Here is a 15,624-nt window from a genome sequence, read left to right on the forward strand (position 1 = left end):
TATCCATAGAAAGGAAGCAATTGTTCCTGCCTTTTTAGTTCTGGGAAGATTAAAAACGCTTGTGAAAAGTGCCCATAAGCCACTCTCATAGAAGTTCTTACTACAATGGGCAAAGATGCATAGGTGGAAAAACTGTCCAGAAAAAGTGACAATTGTGTGTTCAGCCTCAAAGAGGACAACCAAACTGCCCTCTCCAAAGTTCAGAGAACCTTGTGTGAGAGGGAGGAGAAAGAATGTCGGAGCTACAAAGTGTCTTGTGCATACAGCATGGCCCTTAAACCCATGAGCTGAGAGAAGCTATGGTTTTCTGCACAAGATGGAGGAAGGACACAGAAGACACCACTCCTCCTAAAGCAGCTGACATCTCACAGTTGCAGGGAGAGGGCAATCAGGTTCATCAGTGGTATAGCCACTGGTAAGTTGCCCAGTCCATAGTAAATGACCTTCCACTTTGATCAATGAATCAACCCTAATTTAACTTAATTGATTAAAAACAAAAGCACAAATACAAGATGCAGATTAATGAGGAGAAGGGTGTTAGTGGGAGAGAGGGGATGAAAGGGGAAGAACCCACTGTTTACATGTATGAAAATGTCAAAAGTGGAAGTAGTAAATCAATTTTTGGGAAAAAGTACTGCCAATGGATGTACCTGCTTCTTAATATGTCTCTTTCCTCCCTTTCTGCCCTCTTTGAACCTTTATTGGTAGACATTCTGCAAGAACCAGGTGAGATGCACAAAACCTGTCGTTAGTTCAATGAGTATCTTTTTACTGCTCACCGTGTGCCAGGAGCTTTTCTATGTTGAAGGCAAAGAAGAGGACAGAGCAAAATGAAACAAGACAAAACTGGCTCTGCTCTTGTGGAATCGATACTCTAGTGGAGCATAATAAATTATTAGAAAACATATATTAGTGCATGTTTTAGAAGGTAGTATCAAGTACTACTCACAAAAAATGAATCAGAAGGGGGAAAAAAGGGAGAAAGTACTTAAAAATTTTATGTGAATTTTATCTTCTCCATCTCTTCTCCCCATTCATTATCTACTATTCCCTCTCTTGTCAACGTGATTCATCTGGATGGCATGAGAACGATTTCATGTTTGCAGCCCCCCACAGAAAATGCTCACTTGTAAACTGTGATTCAGCCAGCTAGAGTTTTTTATATCACATGAAAAGTGTAAAGCGTGTGGAAGAGTGATCCACTTGGCTTCCACAGAAGCCAAGAGTCTTGCAGAACACCAGAGACATTTTTTTTGCATTGCTTTTGAGGTTAGGGTAGTCAGATCTTTGGGATACTCAATGGCATCAGTCTGGTGGGAAGAGGAACTATAAAAGAAGCAGGGAATTCATCTCATATAATTGCTTGAAAGCAATAAAATATGTATAGTACACACTGTTGGGACTCTTATCAAACTCTTGGGACTGTATCATCTATGAAAACTGTAAATTGTGCAGTGAAAGTATAGTTCCTTATGGCAAGATAGTATAAAAATGAAAAATATTAAACAGGAGAAAAATACAAACTAAATATGTACATTCTGGGAGAGAGTAAATAGCAGTTATCACTGCCAAAGGAAGAAGCAGGCTAGGCAGGAACTGGTGATTCAGGACCATGGATATGTCCCCCACTCTCCTAGATAGCTCATGAGATGTATACAACCAATGGTGTAGAACCAGTGCTTCCGGGAGTCAGCTGTTGCCAAGGCACGGCAGATGCCCTTCCCTCCTGCTCTTGGCATTGACCTCTATGCTCTGAATGATTCTTACTCTGTGCTGAAACTGGTCACAGGTTCATGGAACTTCCCCTAAGCAGGGCAAGCTATAGTATCCTAGTGTGATCTGGCATCTAGAAGCATTAAGCCATGAGGCACCTTTACTGATTTGAAAAGTTCATTGTCTCTTCATCAAGTGAAAACATACCTGTGTCGATAGTAGAGATCAGGCTATCAAAGAAGTTGTCCCAGATGCATGTTCTGTCTTTCTTTGGGGATAGCTTAGCATGACTGTTGGGCCTGTTGTTCTTTCTTCATATGTGTCAGGCCAGACAGTCAACACGTTTTGCTGAGTTCTACTATACTGCAGCCACTGCCCTCAAAGCCACATGCTCATATGGACTCCCTCATCTTTGTTAGTCAAATATCCGAAATTAGTGAAGCTGATGTGCTCAATCATCACAAGCACACATAATAGTTTATCTACTTTGAAGGGAGTTCAAAGACATAGTCCCAAATCTGCCCCCCACTAGGCAAAATCCCACTTATGCACATTCTGTGGTATGATGGACCCAAAGATGGCACCCTACAATTAAGGGATATATAATTTCTGGTATTAAGAGTGCACTATTTCCACCAATTAAAAGATAAATAAGGAAAGAGCCCTCATACGTTTGATATACAAGTTTAATGTTAAAATCTTTGCCCCTCACACCACTGCTGCCCAGTCTAGGGGTATGGCATGTGCTTCTGGGCCATACTTGTTCATCTTCCCACTCCTCTTTCTTAAGTGTAGTTGGCATTTGAAAAGGACAGATCTGCGCTATACATGGTCTCCAGTACTAATACAGCACCCTTGGGTGGATCTTTAAACACTAAACATGTAAAATCATTTTCCCCTTTGCAGAGTGTGAATACTAAGAACACCTCATAGGACTTAGTGGGTCTTAACCATGCACATCGTGAACTACACATATCACTGGGTGATAACCCTGCACATACTGAACTACATGCATAGATTTCTTCTCCTTCCTCCCCTCGTTTCTGTCTCTCTTGTTTTTTTATCCTCTTTCTCTTTTTTGGAAAGATTTGTAAAGTCTTGAAGTGGATTTCCTTGTCATTTATATCTACATGACATTTTTTTCTTAAGTGCACAGCAAGCTCAGTTTTCATGACTAAGATTGGTAAAATGACACATACAACATGATCTAATCCTTCATTTCTCAGACTCAGAAGAAGGCCTGGAAACCACCACTGGAGTTCTAGAGACTAGCAGAGACACACTGAGGCCCAAGACCCAGGATACCTTTCAGCTGGGCAGGGTGGTGGCACTGAAAGGAGCATTTGCTGCCAAAGGTGGTGCCTTCTGGGCAGGAGAAGGAGGCAGCATAGACGTGATGGTGATCTGGCATGCCACAGTCCACTGGCTCACATGCCACCTGTTTGTTCCATTTGCCCTCTGAGCAGGTCACTGTGACACTTGGTCCCATCTGAAAGGCAGAATGCATGTAGTGAAGGAGATCAGACTAGGCTCTGGGTACAGTTAAGCATACGTTTCCCCCAGGTGACAGATCAGACCCAGGAGGCAGATGCTGTAGTATTTAACATTAATTCACTTTTAATAAGCTCAACAGCTTTTTGAATTAGGAATCTCAGTTCCCATTCAGAGTTGCACAAATGAAAGTTTAGTAACATGATATGATCAGTTCCAGGTCACACTCTGGAAAAAGGATGAGAGGGAACTTAGTGAGTCCCTAACTGCCCTCTATACAGTCACCAGATCACCATTTCATTCTTGCTGATGACAGATGTGAGATTCAGAGGCCACACAAGGTATGACTTATTTCACAAAACAGATATTGAAACCTGTTAAATAGTAGAACACTAACATTGGTCTTGGCACCTTGAAGGAGTTGATCAGCTAGCTGCCCAATGGAGTACATGATATCAAGCAGATACTGCTTCTAAGAAACCTGAAAGCCTGCTCATGAGCAAGTCCTCTCTCTTTCTTTCTCTCTTACTCTCTCCCTCCCTCTCTCTCTCTCTCTCTCTCTCTCTCTCTCTCTCTCTCTCTCTCTCTGTATACCACTGGCAAAATGAAGGAAATGAATGAATGCAAGAACTGCTCCATAAGCTCCTCTCTAGTCACAAATGTGGCTGAACAGTCAAGAGGGAGAGAAGTAGAAAAAGAGAAAAGCTTGGGACACTGAAGAGTCTGACAGAAACTTGAACCATATTAGAAGATGGCAGAGTTATGTAAATAGAAGGGTGAAGAAAGCCTGTCACCGGCAGGCCAGAGGCCTCCATTCAAGGTGGAAGGTGCCAAATCCCAGGGGCTTGGGGACGTTAATGTTGATCTGGGATTTGAAAAGCAAAGGACATTTTCCTTTCTTCAGCACACATCAAAGGGAGCCAAGGTCTATCACTGCCAAAGCAGCCTAATTGTTTCCATAGGAGTTCAGACCTGCCATGCCTGAGATGCGGAAGTCGGTGTCTAGGACAAGCAAGCCCAGAAGCTCTGCATACATAGGCGTTCCCAGCAACAAAGGATGAGTGCAGTGTGCCTGCAGCATGAGGGCACAGTCACCTGGCAGTGCCATGGAAAAGCTACACCTACAGACAGTTTGGTAATTCTCAAATTCTAAGACTTCCAGCTTGTCCCACTTCTACTGGAGACTCCAAAGCAATACCACTCAGATGCAGACCATATCTTTTCCTCCACAAACTGTACTGATAACTTCCCCAAAGGCCTGCTGATGGTTTTTCTGCTAGACTCCAAGCCACACCCATGTTGGCAACTGAAAGGCCTTTGCGAAGAATTATTTGATGATGTCATGTCCTTCCATAGCTTCTTGTTGCCCTAACAATAACCCCAAACTCCCCTACTGAACTAGGAGGGCCTGGCACAAGTAGATCCAACTTGACCCTCTTAACCTCATACTGGGGGACTTTTAGAGAAATTATTTAAAATCTCTGTTTGTATGCTGATCTCACCAACAGGCTTCCCCTTACTATGCCTGCCTGTGCCAAGCACACTTTCCTCTATTGTCCCTAGCACACAGCCTTTGTACCTATCGTCCTACTTCAGTTCTTTCAGATTGCTTCTATTTCCACAAAACTCTACATGTATCTTCAAGGTACTTCTCAAGAATTTTCTGTCTACTCTACCCCAATAACCCATTTAAGAACAGGGATTAAGTCACTCTTAGTGATTTCTTTCTCCAGGGTCTGATGCAATCTCTGATTTACAGTGAATGGATACTTTGTGATGAATAAATGAATGAATGAATGAGAACCCCATTGATAGAAAGTTCTTTTCTCAAAACAGTCCACTTTCCTGTGGCAGAGTTCTGACCATACGCATTTTGTTCCAATGTACTTATCTCAAGGCTATAGATCTGTAACCAACAGAACCACATTGATGTGTATGGAGTATAACACTCCCTGCACAGAAGCTCTGTTTTTGAGATGACCATTTGGTTTGTTGGCAATAACAATACATAGCAATGCATGTATACACACACACACACACACACACACACACACACACACACACACGAGAAAGTGAGAAAGAGAGAGAGAGAGAGAGAAAAAGAGAGAATCCCTTGTGTGTCTAATGTGGAAGCCACATTTTCAATGTGAGGGGAATTGACAGAGAACCCATACCACACCAACCAACCTACTACCGGCAGGAGAAGAGTTCTCTTCTCAGACTTCCACACACCTGTCTCTTGATCAGCTCATCATCCCGTTGTATCTGCAGCACATAACCTGTCTGGCAGGTCACAGTGCATTGGGCACCATGGTAGTGGTCACTGCTGGAGCAATTGAGAGACGCATTCCTCACAGCCAACTCTGGACAGTTTGTTGCTTCACAGGCAAAGTGCACACAGCTGGGGAGGAAGAAATGAGAGGGTAAAGGTGGGGCCTTTCCTCACAGGACAGCTTCACTCCAGCTACAAGTTAAAGTCTGTAGTTTCATTCCAAAACTTCAGAAGGCTGATACTGAGCAGAGGAAGGAGTACTAGATGGGTCAAAAAAGATTCTAGAGGTGTGGTTAAGTCTTATCATTAAAGTACAATTTATGGAGACAGATGATCCAGGACTCAAATTCTACTGCTTAAAAACTCTCTGTGTTATTAAGTTCCCAATCTTGCACAGTCTCTGCTTTTCCACTTGTGGAATGTGAGGGACTTAGAATTATAGCAAGTATTTATTGAGTTTCCTATCTGTAAGGCACTAGGCTGAGTGAACACCTCTTTGTATTCTTTAACAGTATCCACTTCCAACAGTCATGGGGAGACTTGAATCAGTTAATTCAGGAAATGCATGTAGCCAAATCCCCAACACATTTGAAGCCTCAGCAAATGGCAGCTAATGTTGTGAAATCTTCCTGTACTACCTGAAAACTGTGTGACAGCCACGCATCTATTGGAGAGTCGTGTACCTTCAGGTTCAGTCACCCTCACGGAACTGTGAGACTCAGTGGAAGTGACAGAGGTAAATCTTTCATAACTGTAAAGTGACTCATAAGTCATTAGAAAAATTGAACCGTGAAGATAGATTGTGTCTTGCTGCAGATGCCATCCCTGCCTTCCTGTCAATCTGAATTTTGCTCAGTCTTCAAGTCAGAGGTACAGGTAAATTTCTATAGAAAAGTTCCCTTTGCATGAGCTCCCTCACAGGCATTCTGTATTCCATTCTCTCACACCATTGCCTCACCCCTGGTGCATTTAAAGTCTAGCTTTGGGTATCCATCAGGTACTGAAAAAGTGCACCTTTATAGACACAAATGGAAAATGTCCTAACACCCTGTTCTTTTGATGACCTCTTCCATTGTATCAGGTATGCAGACACACAGGAACATTAGTAACTACTCACAGAGGTTGTCCATACATGAGCTCACTCCATCCTCACAATCACTCTATGAGCTAAGTGTTATTCATTTTACAGTTGGAAAAATTGAGAACTGGCAAGATTAAGTTACCTCCAGATGTGTGACCCCAAAGGCCTCATGGTTAACCTTGCCCCATGGGCCTGGGCAGGAATATTGGTAAGGGGATGGATAATGCTCACTTCATCCTGGTGGACTTAACATTGTGAACAAATCTAGCATGCACACAGATGTTGCCTAAGTAGAAAGAAACATGTGGAGGCAGCACCTTTCAATGGTGTGTAAGAATTTCACATCTGTTGAGATATTGATTCTAGTACCAAAAGCTTCCTGGAGATAGCTCTCTCTCCCTCTTTGTCCACCCCAACACCTGCCTGCCAGGTGCCCAGGTGACGGGATTTACAGTCAGAACCACAAAGCTTTTATTTTCCTGTTTCTAACCAAGAAGAAAGAGAAACACTCCCTTCAGAAGGGTATTTCAATTTTTCTTGGTGCCAGTATCAGGATATCCCACCTGGGGGGAAAGTTGGCCATGGCTACTGATCTTTTAACTCTAACTACTACTCAAAAAAATAAAATAAGAGCTGGAGAGATGGCTTAGAGGTTAAGCGCTTACCTGTGAAGCTTAAGGACCCCGGTTCGAGGCTTGGTTCCCCAGGTCCCACATTAGCCAGATGCACAAGGGGCGCATGCGTCTGGAGTTCGTTTGCAGTGGCTGGAAGCCCTGGCACGCCCATTCTCTCTCTCTCCCTCTATCTGTCTTTCTCTCTGTGTCTGTCACTCTCAAATAAATAAGTAAACAAAAAATATTAAAAAAATAAAATAAAATAAAATAATAAAGTGGGCAAGGCTGAAGAAGCAAAAATAGATCATAAGCAAATTAATTTTCAAAATACGTGGAGAAAAATAAGCATTTCACTTGGGTCTCAAACTCTTCCTAATGAGGCCTTGCATTTTCCAAATCCCCCTCTGAGATGCTGGCCAGATGACATTCAGTATGACTTTTTTTTTTTTTTAGTAGTTTTTTTGTTATTTTTGTTTATTTATTTGAGAGACAGAGAGGGACAGAAAGAGGCAGATAGAGAGAGGGAGAGAGAATGGGCACGCCAGGGCCTCCAGCCACTGCAAACGAACTCCAGACGCAAGTGCCCCCTTGTGCATCTGGCTAACGTGGGTCCTAATGAGTCGAGCCTCGAACCGGAGTCCTTAGGCTTCACAGGCAAGCGCTTAACCGCTAAGCCACCTCTCCAGCTGTCAGTATGACTTATTGAGGTGTCTTTTTGCCCTTTCTACTCCTGACAACTCCAGTGCTAGACCAGTGTAGAGATCTGAGACCGGCTGACTACAGAGTTAACACAAGGGCCTTGGCACCAAGATATTGTGCAGACATTGAAGGGTGAGGGGACCAACAAGCTTATAATTTATATAGATTTACTCTGTAAGCTACCTACCAGTTCCCATGCTATTCCTCTGTCTGGTGCCTCACAGTGTGGGGCTTCTCACTATGTACTTCCAGACCTAGGAGGTTCCTAACTTGGAAGGACCCATGGCAAAGAAGACTTTCTGCTCTGGGCTCTGAGACCATTAAAAAAAGCACTCTGTTCCTTTGTGCCCACTAAGGTACCTCTTCGAAGGAAAATAAAAACTTTAAAAATTCATTTCCTAAAATAGAAAGACAGCAGTGCTAATGGGTGGTAATCTCCGAGCTCTTGTACCATCTCTGCCACTTACTGGTTATTTAACTTCTATTTTTATATGATTTATCTGTAACTTGGCAGCAATAATAAGTTGTCAACAACAGGAATTATTGTCCACTCATTCATCTATTTAGCAGACTTTTAACTTGGGGTCTTACTGATTACCAGATACTTCTGGGAGTACACATAAGGTGACCACCACCTTATGTATTTAAGGAAGAATTACATGTACTAAGTGTAAGTAATCAATGAGACCATATCAGACAGTAAAGAACAGAGAGGGAACATTAAAAAAAAAAGTCAATTTATAGATCGTGATTTAGGTGAAGAACAGTATTTCTTATAGAAGAATTCATGAGGAAGGGCCATCTAAAATCTGAAGACCTGGATGAAATATCAAGATTCTGTGTGGGTGTTTTGTGTTTTTGTGTATGTGCACATGTGCGTGTGCATGTGTGTGTGTCTGTGTGTGTTTCATGTAATGGCCATACAGATTTGAGTGCTGCATGTACCAGTGCTATCCTTTGAGAAACTGAAATGGACAATTGGAAAATACTTCAGTCAGAGATGGATGATCTAATAAAAGCTCCTCTCCTACTTCTACCCCTTGAAACCTGTCTTAACTCCTGTGACCTGCTGTTTAGCTACAGTTATGGCACACACACAAAAGACACCTCAATAGTACGCCTGAAATGAGATAAAACATGCAATACCAAAAAAGACCATGTGGTACATGAGGATGGTAGTACAATATAGAGATCAGATTTTAAAGAGTGATGCTTGCAAACTCAGTGGCCCATAAGGTCCAGGCAGACAACTGCAAGTCAAAGTGAGTCATAGTGGTGCTTCCTGGGTAGGCCTGCTTTTGGGTGTGCAATCAGAAATCACTTCTCCAGTTGAAGATTACCTAGTAGGCAAGATACCTATGGGTTTCAAATTTTCTAAATCATTAAAATAGCTCCAGCAGGCATTCTGGTGCTTATTATGACCTCTTCTTATAATTAAATGTTGGCAATGATTTAAAGAAGATAACTAACAAAGAAATGGAAATAGTTTGTGTCCTAATTTTACTCATTGGTTGACTGTCTTGAAACTGCTAGCAGAGAAAAACTAGAACTAGATTCCTGACAACCAGATTCAAAGACTAGTCCTATTCCTAACTTGCTGTAGGGAATTTTCTTCCCTTAACTGGACCTTTGGTTTCTCAGTAAGTGAGGATGCAGGACTAGGGAAGCTCTCAGTCTATACTTTCAAGTGTCATGGCCTGTGATGACAAAAAAAAAAAACAGAGATGAATAATTTTTAAAGCTATAGGAGTTAATCACCTTCAGGAGTTTTGGGATGGAGTCTCTCAGGTCTCTTACATATACAATCATGTCATCAGCAAATAGAGCTAACTTAACTTATTCCTTTCCAAATTGTATCACTTTTATTTCCTTCTCCTGCCTTAAAGCATTATAACTAATAAGATTTGATAATCTCGAGTTTTGACAGGGCTCTGGATGCAGAGGAGTTCTGGTGGGCTGCCAACAGAGCAAGGATAGAGCAGTACTTAAGACATAGTCAGCCATCCCAGGAGATGACTCTTCTAAAGTTAGGTATCCATACTGCTTCTGTGGATGTGCTACTGCTTGGAAAGGGGAGGTAGAGGGAAGAAGGGATTGAAATAGAAGAAGAAAGAGAATTGAGAATTTTTAAATAAAAGGTAAGAGAAAAGAAAGAGGAAAATTAATTTTATTGTGTACATGCATGGCCTATTAAATTTCATTTATTAATTAATTAAATTTTCTTATTTAATATTTTTTCTCTTGAGAACCACAGAGTAATGAATAGAGAGATGGATTCTCTGTATGTGTGTGTCTTAGAGACAGATGATAATATATAGATGGATGATAGATCGATAGATAATGATAGGTAGATAGATGAGAAAGAGTGCTTCACATCATAACCTATGATTTTTTTTTTTTTATTAGAGAAACCTCTTAGAATCTCACCACCACATCTGTGCCCACCCACATCTTCATCCTTTCCTATTTCTCCTACTAGGTGTGAACTGCATTTTGGCTAGAATTTTACAACTGGACCTTTCTCATTTGAAATCTCATCCTGTACTTTGGGGGGTTTCTGAATTCATGTGAAGTACTGAACTGGAGCTGGGGATCCTTGAAATTTAAGTCAGAACACACCACCCTCATTGTCTTTGCTAGAGCTTTACTTCTCACATGGCTCCCGGGAGAAAGGTGGGGACAGGGCCCAGAAAGAATAGAAGGGTGGAGGAGAGGGAGAGGTGGGGAAGGATAGGAAAGGGTGGGAGCAGAAGGGGGAAGGAAAGGGAGAAACACTGTCGTGCTTTCACTGCTTGAACAAACAGCTGAGACAGAAGTGGAAAGACTTGCTACAGCCAGCTGAACATTGTGCTTTGAGATGTTATGTTGCTGACCTTGGTTATTTTAAGAATGGAGAACTACATCTTGCGACTTTGTACAGTTGTTGTTTATTTTTCTTTTCCCACCTCCTCGGTTGTTTTAGAGCCCTTGCGCATTTGCTGAGTCCTGCCTGTTTTGGTCAAGCTTCTGCAGCTCTCCACACACAGCTGCTGTCCTTTCCCCACTGGGGCATTCAGGGAGAGGCCTTGCAGCCACGTAGCCTCAGCCATCCGTGCAGCCTGATCCAAGTGCAGAGATGAGACATCCAAAGCCCTCAAGCCCATTTTTCCATTGCTTTATTCAGAACCACATAGAATAAATGCTCATATGTGATCAGTCCTGAAGATTTCTCTTTTCTCCATCACATACCATGATGTGCTAGGCGGGATAATGGCTTTCAGGAACACATGGGCAGATTTCCTCTGGCTACCTACATGCCCTTGATTTGCAGGCTTAATTTATGAGTTTGAATCTCAATGCCCATCCCCCACTACCCCTGAAATAAGATAATGACCTTATCAGAGACTCCATAGATGTTTGGTTTGTCCCTTCCTTTTTTCTCTCCCTCCTCCTCAGTCTTACAAATCACTGCTAAGATCTATAAGAATCATGCAGTAAAATCATCTTTCCATAGAAAAACTGAGGCCTAAACAGAGGGAAGAATTTGTTTATAGTCATAGCAGCCCAGGAAAGGCTCTTCCCCAGTTCTATGCTCTTTCCCCACCAAAGAACTGCACCACTATCACTTATCAATTGATTGGTTTTTGAGGTTAAATGTTATTTTATGATGGCATAGGAAACATTAATTAAGAGCTCAAAGAAGCCCAGTGCTGGCTTTGGTCAGTTTGTGGGTGATCTGGCTAAAGATGGGAACATGCATTGTGGACAAGGTTTGATGGATTTGCATTTTCCATCAACACTGCTTCCCTGGATTCAGAGAATTAATTTATTTTTATAGAATTTGAAGAGCCAGGGATAAAAAAGCCCTACTAGAGTGAAATATGACAATGAGGGATATTTAAGGAGCTCTTGCATCGCAATGATTGCGACAGACTTTGCACAACAGAAGCTGGAGACTGTGGGTGCGGAACAATGTGGATTTTGCAACACCTCTTGTGTCCTCCGTGTGAGCCAGGGCGTGGGAAAGGCTGCTGATCCCCTCCCATTGCCGTTCCTCCCTCTTCTTGTCTCCAGGTGTTCAATGCGTTGCTGCATTGCCTTGCAGAAGGCTTTACTCTGTCTACAGAGCCCACCAACATACAACCTCTTTCACTTTCCCTCTGGATCTCATAAAACTGACTTCAGAGATGCTCATCCAATGGTGGACCACTCCCTTTTTGGGGCTCTGGAATTGTGAATGATAATATTAAAGTTTTCATGTGCTGGGGGTACTAGGTCATATCTGAGGCACTCCTAGCTCTCACATTGGAACAACACACAGGATTCTGTGCACAGTAGTACTGCCATCAGCACTGGACAGTGGCTATTAAGTGCCTTCATTGATGTGTCTATCATCTTTGCATAATGTTAGCAAGATTCTTTTTGTCTAGATGAGTGTGATAGGTAACCTTCACAACTACCTTAGGGTGTTGATATTAGTATTCACTTGCAAAATAGAAGCCTGGGACTCAGAAAGAAAAGTGACTCATCTAAGAACACACACTGAAGAAGCAGTAAGGTGGAGATGAAACACCCAAGTAAGGGTAGTCCCAAAGCTCCCCACTCTTTCCCAAATCTAAACGAGCAGTGTTAACATATCCCAGATCAAAAGCTCTGATGGAAGGATGTTATACAGTTAAAAGACAAGTTCTTCATCCCTGGGAGAATCTCAGGTGTCTATGCTTACAGAACATATGGAAGTCTCACTTATGCGAATACACAATGAACTGCTATGAAGCAAATCTCAATGTAGAGGACTGCTTCTCCTGTCTGAGCCAGCATTTCAGAGCTGAAAGAGCTAATCCATCTACCCTGCCTTTGTTCAGATGGGGATGCTGAGGACTGGGGAAGGAAACTGTTATTGCCAAAGCACCATGCCTCTTGTTAATTCGGCAGGTGCAAGCCAGGTGAAGGGATGGGGGATTATCTTCACCACACATCCTGCTTCTCTCACTCACCCCAGGAATCAGGGACTCATAGACCTCTCAATCCCAAAGGCTAAGATGGCCAGAGGTCAGAGAATGGAAACGAGAGAAACACAGACTTTTAGCAGCCATAGGAATGGCTGTTCAACTTCACGAGTGCTCTGTCTCCACTTGGCTACAAATGGTCCAGGGCGAGAAGGCCCCAAGATGCCTTACCTCTGCTCAGCAGAGCTGTAGGTCTCTCCTCTCTGGCAGCTGCTCAGGGTGACGGGGTCAAAGTTGTCGAAGGAGCGGAGGGCCACCCCTGAGATGGCGACCAGGGGCGAACTGAAGCTCACACGTACCGCCTGGCTGTGGTAGAAGGGCTGGCTGAGGTCATGGACCACGGGGATAATCAGGGGATTGTTTCTGCAGCTCAGGACATGGAGGCCTGTCAGGGAGACAGAGGGCCGAGGGGCCAGGCTCATTACTCAAGGCCAGTCACGCCCTCCCCAACGGGCCCTTCCCGAAGCCCCCAGACCCTTTCATGTCACTGTACAAAAGCACCATTGGGCGGCCAGTGAGGATTTTGAGTTTGATTGAAAGTTTCTTTGTCTGCCTTTTCTCTTGCCTTCAAATCTTTCCAATTCCCCTGCCTCCCTGCCCCCTAAGCTTTCCCTTTACCTAGAGCCCACAGCCTATCTCCCTCCCACAAATGGCCACCCTCAGCCAGCCAGCATCCCTTGTACTCTCTCCCTCCCACATTGCCTTAGGGCTTGATGGTCTGAGTTGCTGGTGTTCAGACTGCTTGTCTGACCAGTCACAAAGGTGGTGGGAAAAATTCCTAGTAACAGGGCCTTCCCGGAGCAAAGAGCTTACTGTTATGGGTCATCTGCAGGCCTATACGTAACCCAGAGGTGCAAAGACCTCTATGCCTGGTCTTCAGGGAAGGAAACTAAGAGGCACAGTTTGCAGACATGGCTCAGCCATGGCATGAAGAAACCTTCAGTAGAATCCAAGTATTATTGTAGAGTCCTCTACAGATTCTATTACAGGCATCAGGTACTCAGGGTTAAAAAGGAAAGAAAAGGCAGGATCATAAATACATGGGCCAGGAGAGGGAATAGTTACTGGGTAGGTGGGACAAAGTCTGCAAACAGAAATGGGCTTTTATGATTGGTGAACTGAGGTTCAAATGCTAGGTTAGCTACTTGTTGATATTTAAGCTCCAGCAAGCTCCTAAAATTCCATTTGCCTATCTGAAAAAATAAAACGGTTTACTCCTGACCATGTGTGACGTTTTGGTCCCACTCGTGTCCTTTCTCTAGTCTACCCTTTCAGACAATGTCCTTTGGAGATGGTAAGAACAGGGGAATGCATTGCAAGAAGACACAGAAACGTAGAAGGTCAGGCACAAGAAGTAAAACCCAAGGAGCTTCTGAGGAACCTGACTTTTCCCCTCTCTGCTGAACAGCGTCTTCTCAGAAGTGGTTGCAAAGCCAGAATGACTATGAAAAGAATTGCTTCCCACCTTGAGAAATTTCTCAGAAATCCAGGTAAGTCCAGAGAAATTTCTTTCTCTCTCTTATTATTATATTTTTTTCTCCTTTGCCTTTAAAACTACTAAATAAAGAGACACGGAAATAAAACAAAAAAATCTTCCCACTCCCTTGGCTTTTATCTGACCCTGAAGTGACCCTTTGTCTACTTAGGTTTTGAAATGAGGTCTTCTGGGCAGTGGTGTGAACATAGTTTTGAAGTGTAGGCTCCAGGGCTGACCTGGAATTCCAACCACTCACAATGGCTCCCTCAAGCTCTCCAGAGCAAATGTATTTGTGATGATATAGCAGGAGTCGCTCAGTGAGAACAGGGAGTTCTTAGTGTCAGATTTTGTGTTGGGATGAGGAAGAATAGTGCCAAGAAATATCTCCTATGACCATAATGTCCCCATAAAACATGAGGTGAGCAAGAGACTTTGTACTAGAGGTGACAACAACGCTGCAAAATTGCTCTCTCTCTCTCTCTCTCAAGTGAGTCAGTGATGGTTACAGAATTCAAACTTGGAGGCTAGAGAGATGGCTTTGTGGTTAAGGTACTTGCCAGCAAAGCCAAAGGATTCAGGTTCAATTCCCCAGGACTCACACAAAGCCAGATGCACAAGATGGCACAAGTATATGGAGTTCATTTGCAGTAGCTAGGGATCCTGACATGCTCAATCTTGCTCTTTCTCTCTCTCTCTCTTCCTCTCTCTGTCTCTCAAATAAATAAGTAATAAACAAAATATTTTTAAAAGAATTTAATCCAGGCATGGTGGGTACTTCTTTAATCCCAGCACTCAGGAGGCAGATGTAGGAGGATCACTGTGAGTTCGAAGCCACCCTGAGATTACATAGTGAATTTCAGGTCAGCCTGTACTAGGGTAAAACTTTGGTTCTCAACTCTGGAATCAGTCCTTTCCTTGTAGCAGGATCCCTGGCATTGTTCAAAAGGATGGTAGGTCACAGCTCTGGCCCTTGTCTTTCCACTCTGCTCTGAGCTCTGGGCAGGTCGTCAGCAGGTAAGTCCTGACTCCTCACCTGCTTCTCCACTCCTGAGACTTATGAAAATTACTCTATTCCCTGCTCTCACATGGATATTCTCTGGAGGAAGTGCTCAGCATAAGGCCCACTATCAGGGTTTTCACAGACACCTCTGACAAGAAGAATTCTCAGTGTTGGCTACTTGCGGTCCTGTCTCACTGTGTGAAGTAGAGTCTCCTGATGGCTCTTAACCCTAACCCAGGAGCTGACAATGGTGACAAAATGTCCTTTTCTTAGTCTTCTTCCCAGGATC

At 43.3% G+C, this 15,624-nt stretch overlaps 1 protein-coding gene across 3 annotated transcripts in view; it reads right to left on the minus strand.

Annotated features, from left to right (window-relative positions):
• Nucleotides 1–15,624, minus strand: part of Pappa (pappalysin 1) — a 250,351-nt gene that overhangs the window by 49,386 nt on the left and 185,341 nt on the right. For all 3 annotated transcript variants that reach the window (XM_004662682.2, XM_045150186.1, XR_006637197.1), the window contains exons 13-15: nucleotides 13,030–13,243; nucleotides 5,437–5,605; nucleotides 3,019–3,202 (exon numbers count right to left, since the gene is read on the minus strand). In XM_004662682.2, the coding sequence (XP_004662739.2) occupies nucleotides 3,019–3,202; nucleotides 5,437–5,605; nucleotides 13,030–13,243 (567 nt within the window). The remainder of the gene's footprint in view (nucleotides 1–3,018; nucleotides 3,203–5,436; nucleotides 5,606–13,029; nucleotides 13,244–15,624) is intronic.

This window comes from Jaculus jaculus, chromosome 1 (genome assembly GCF_020740685.1).
Source record: "Jaculus jaculus isolate mJacJac1 chromosome 1, mJacJac1.mat.Y.cur, whole genome shotgun sequence".
Classification (NCBI taxonomy): Eukaryota; Metazoa; Chordata; class Mammalia; order Rodentia; family Dipodidae; genus Jaculus; species Jaculus jaculus.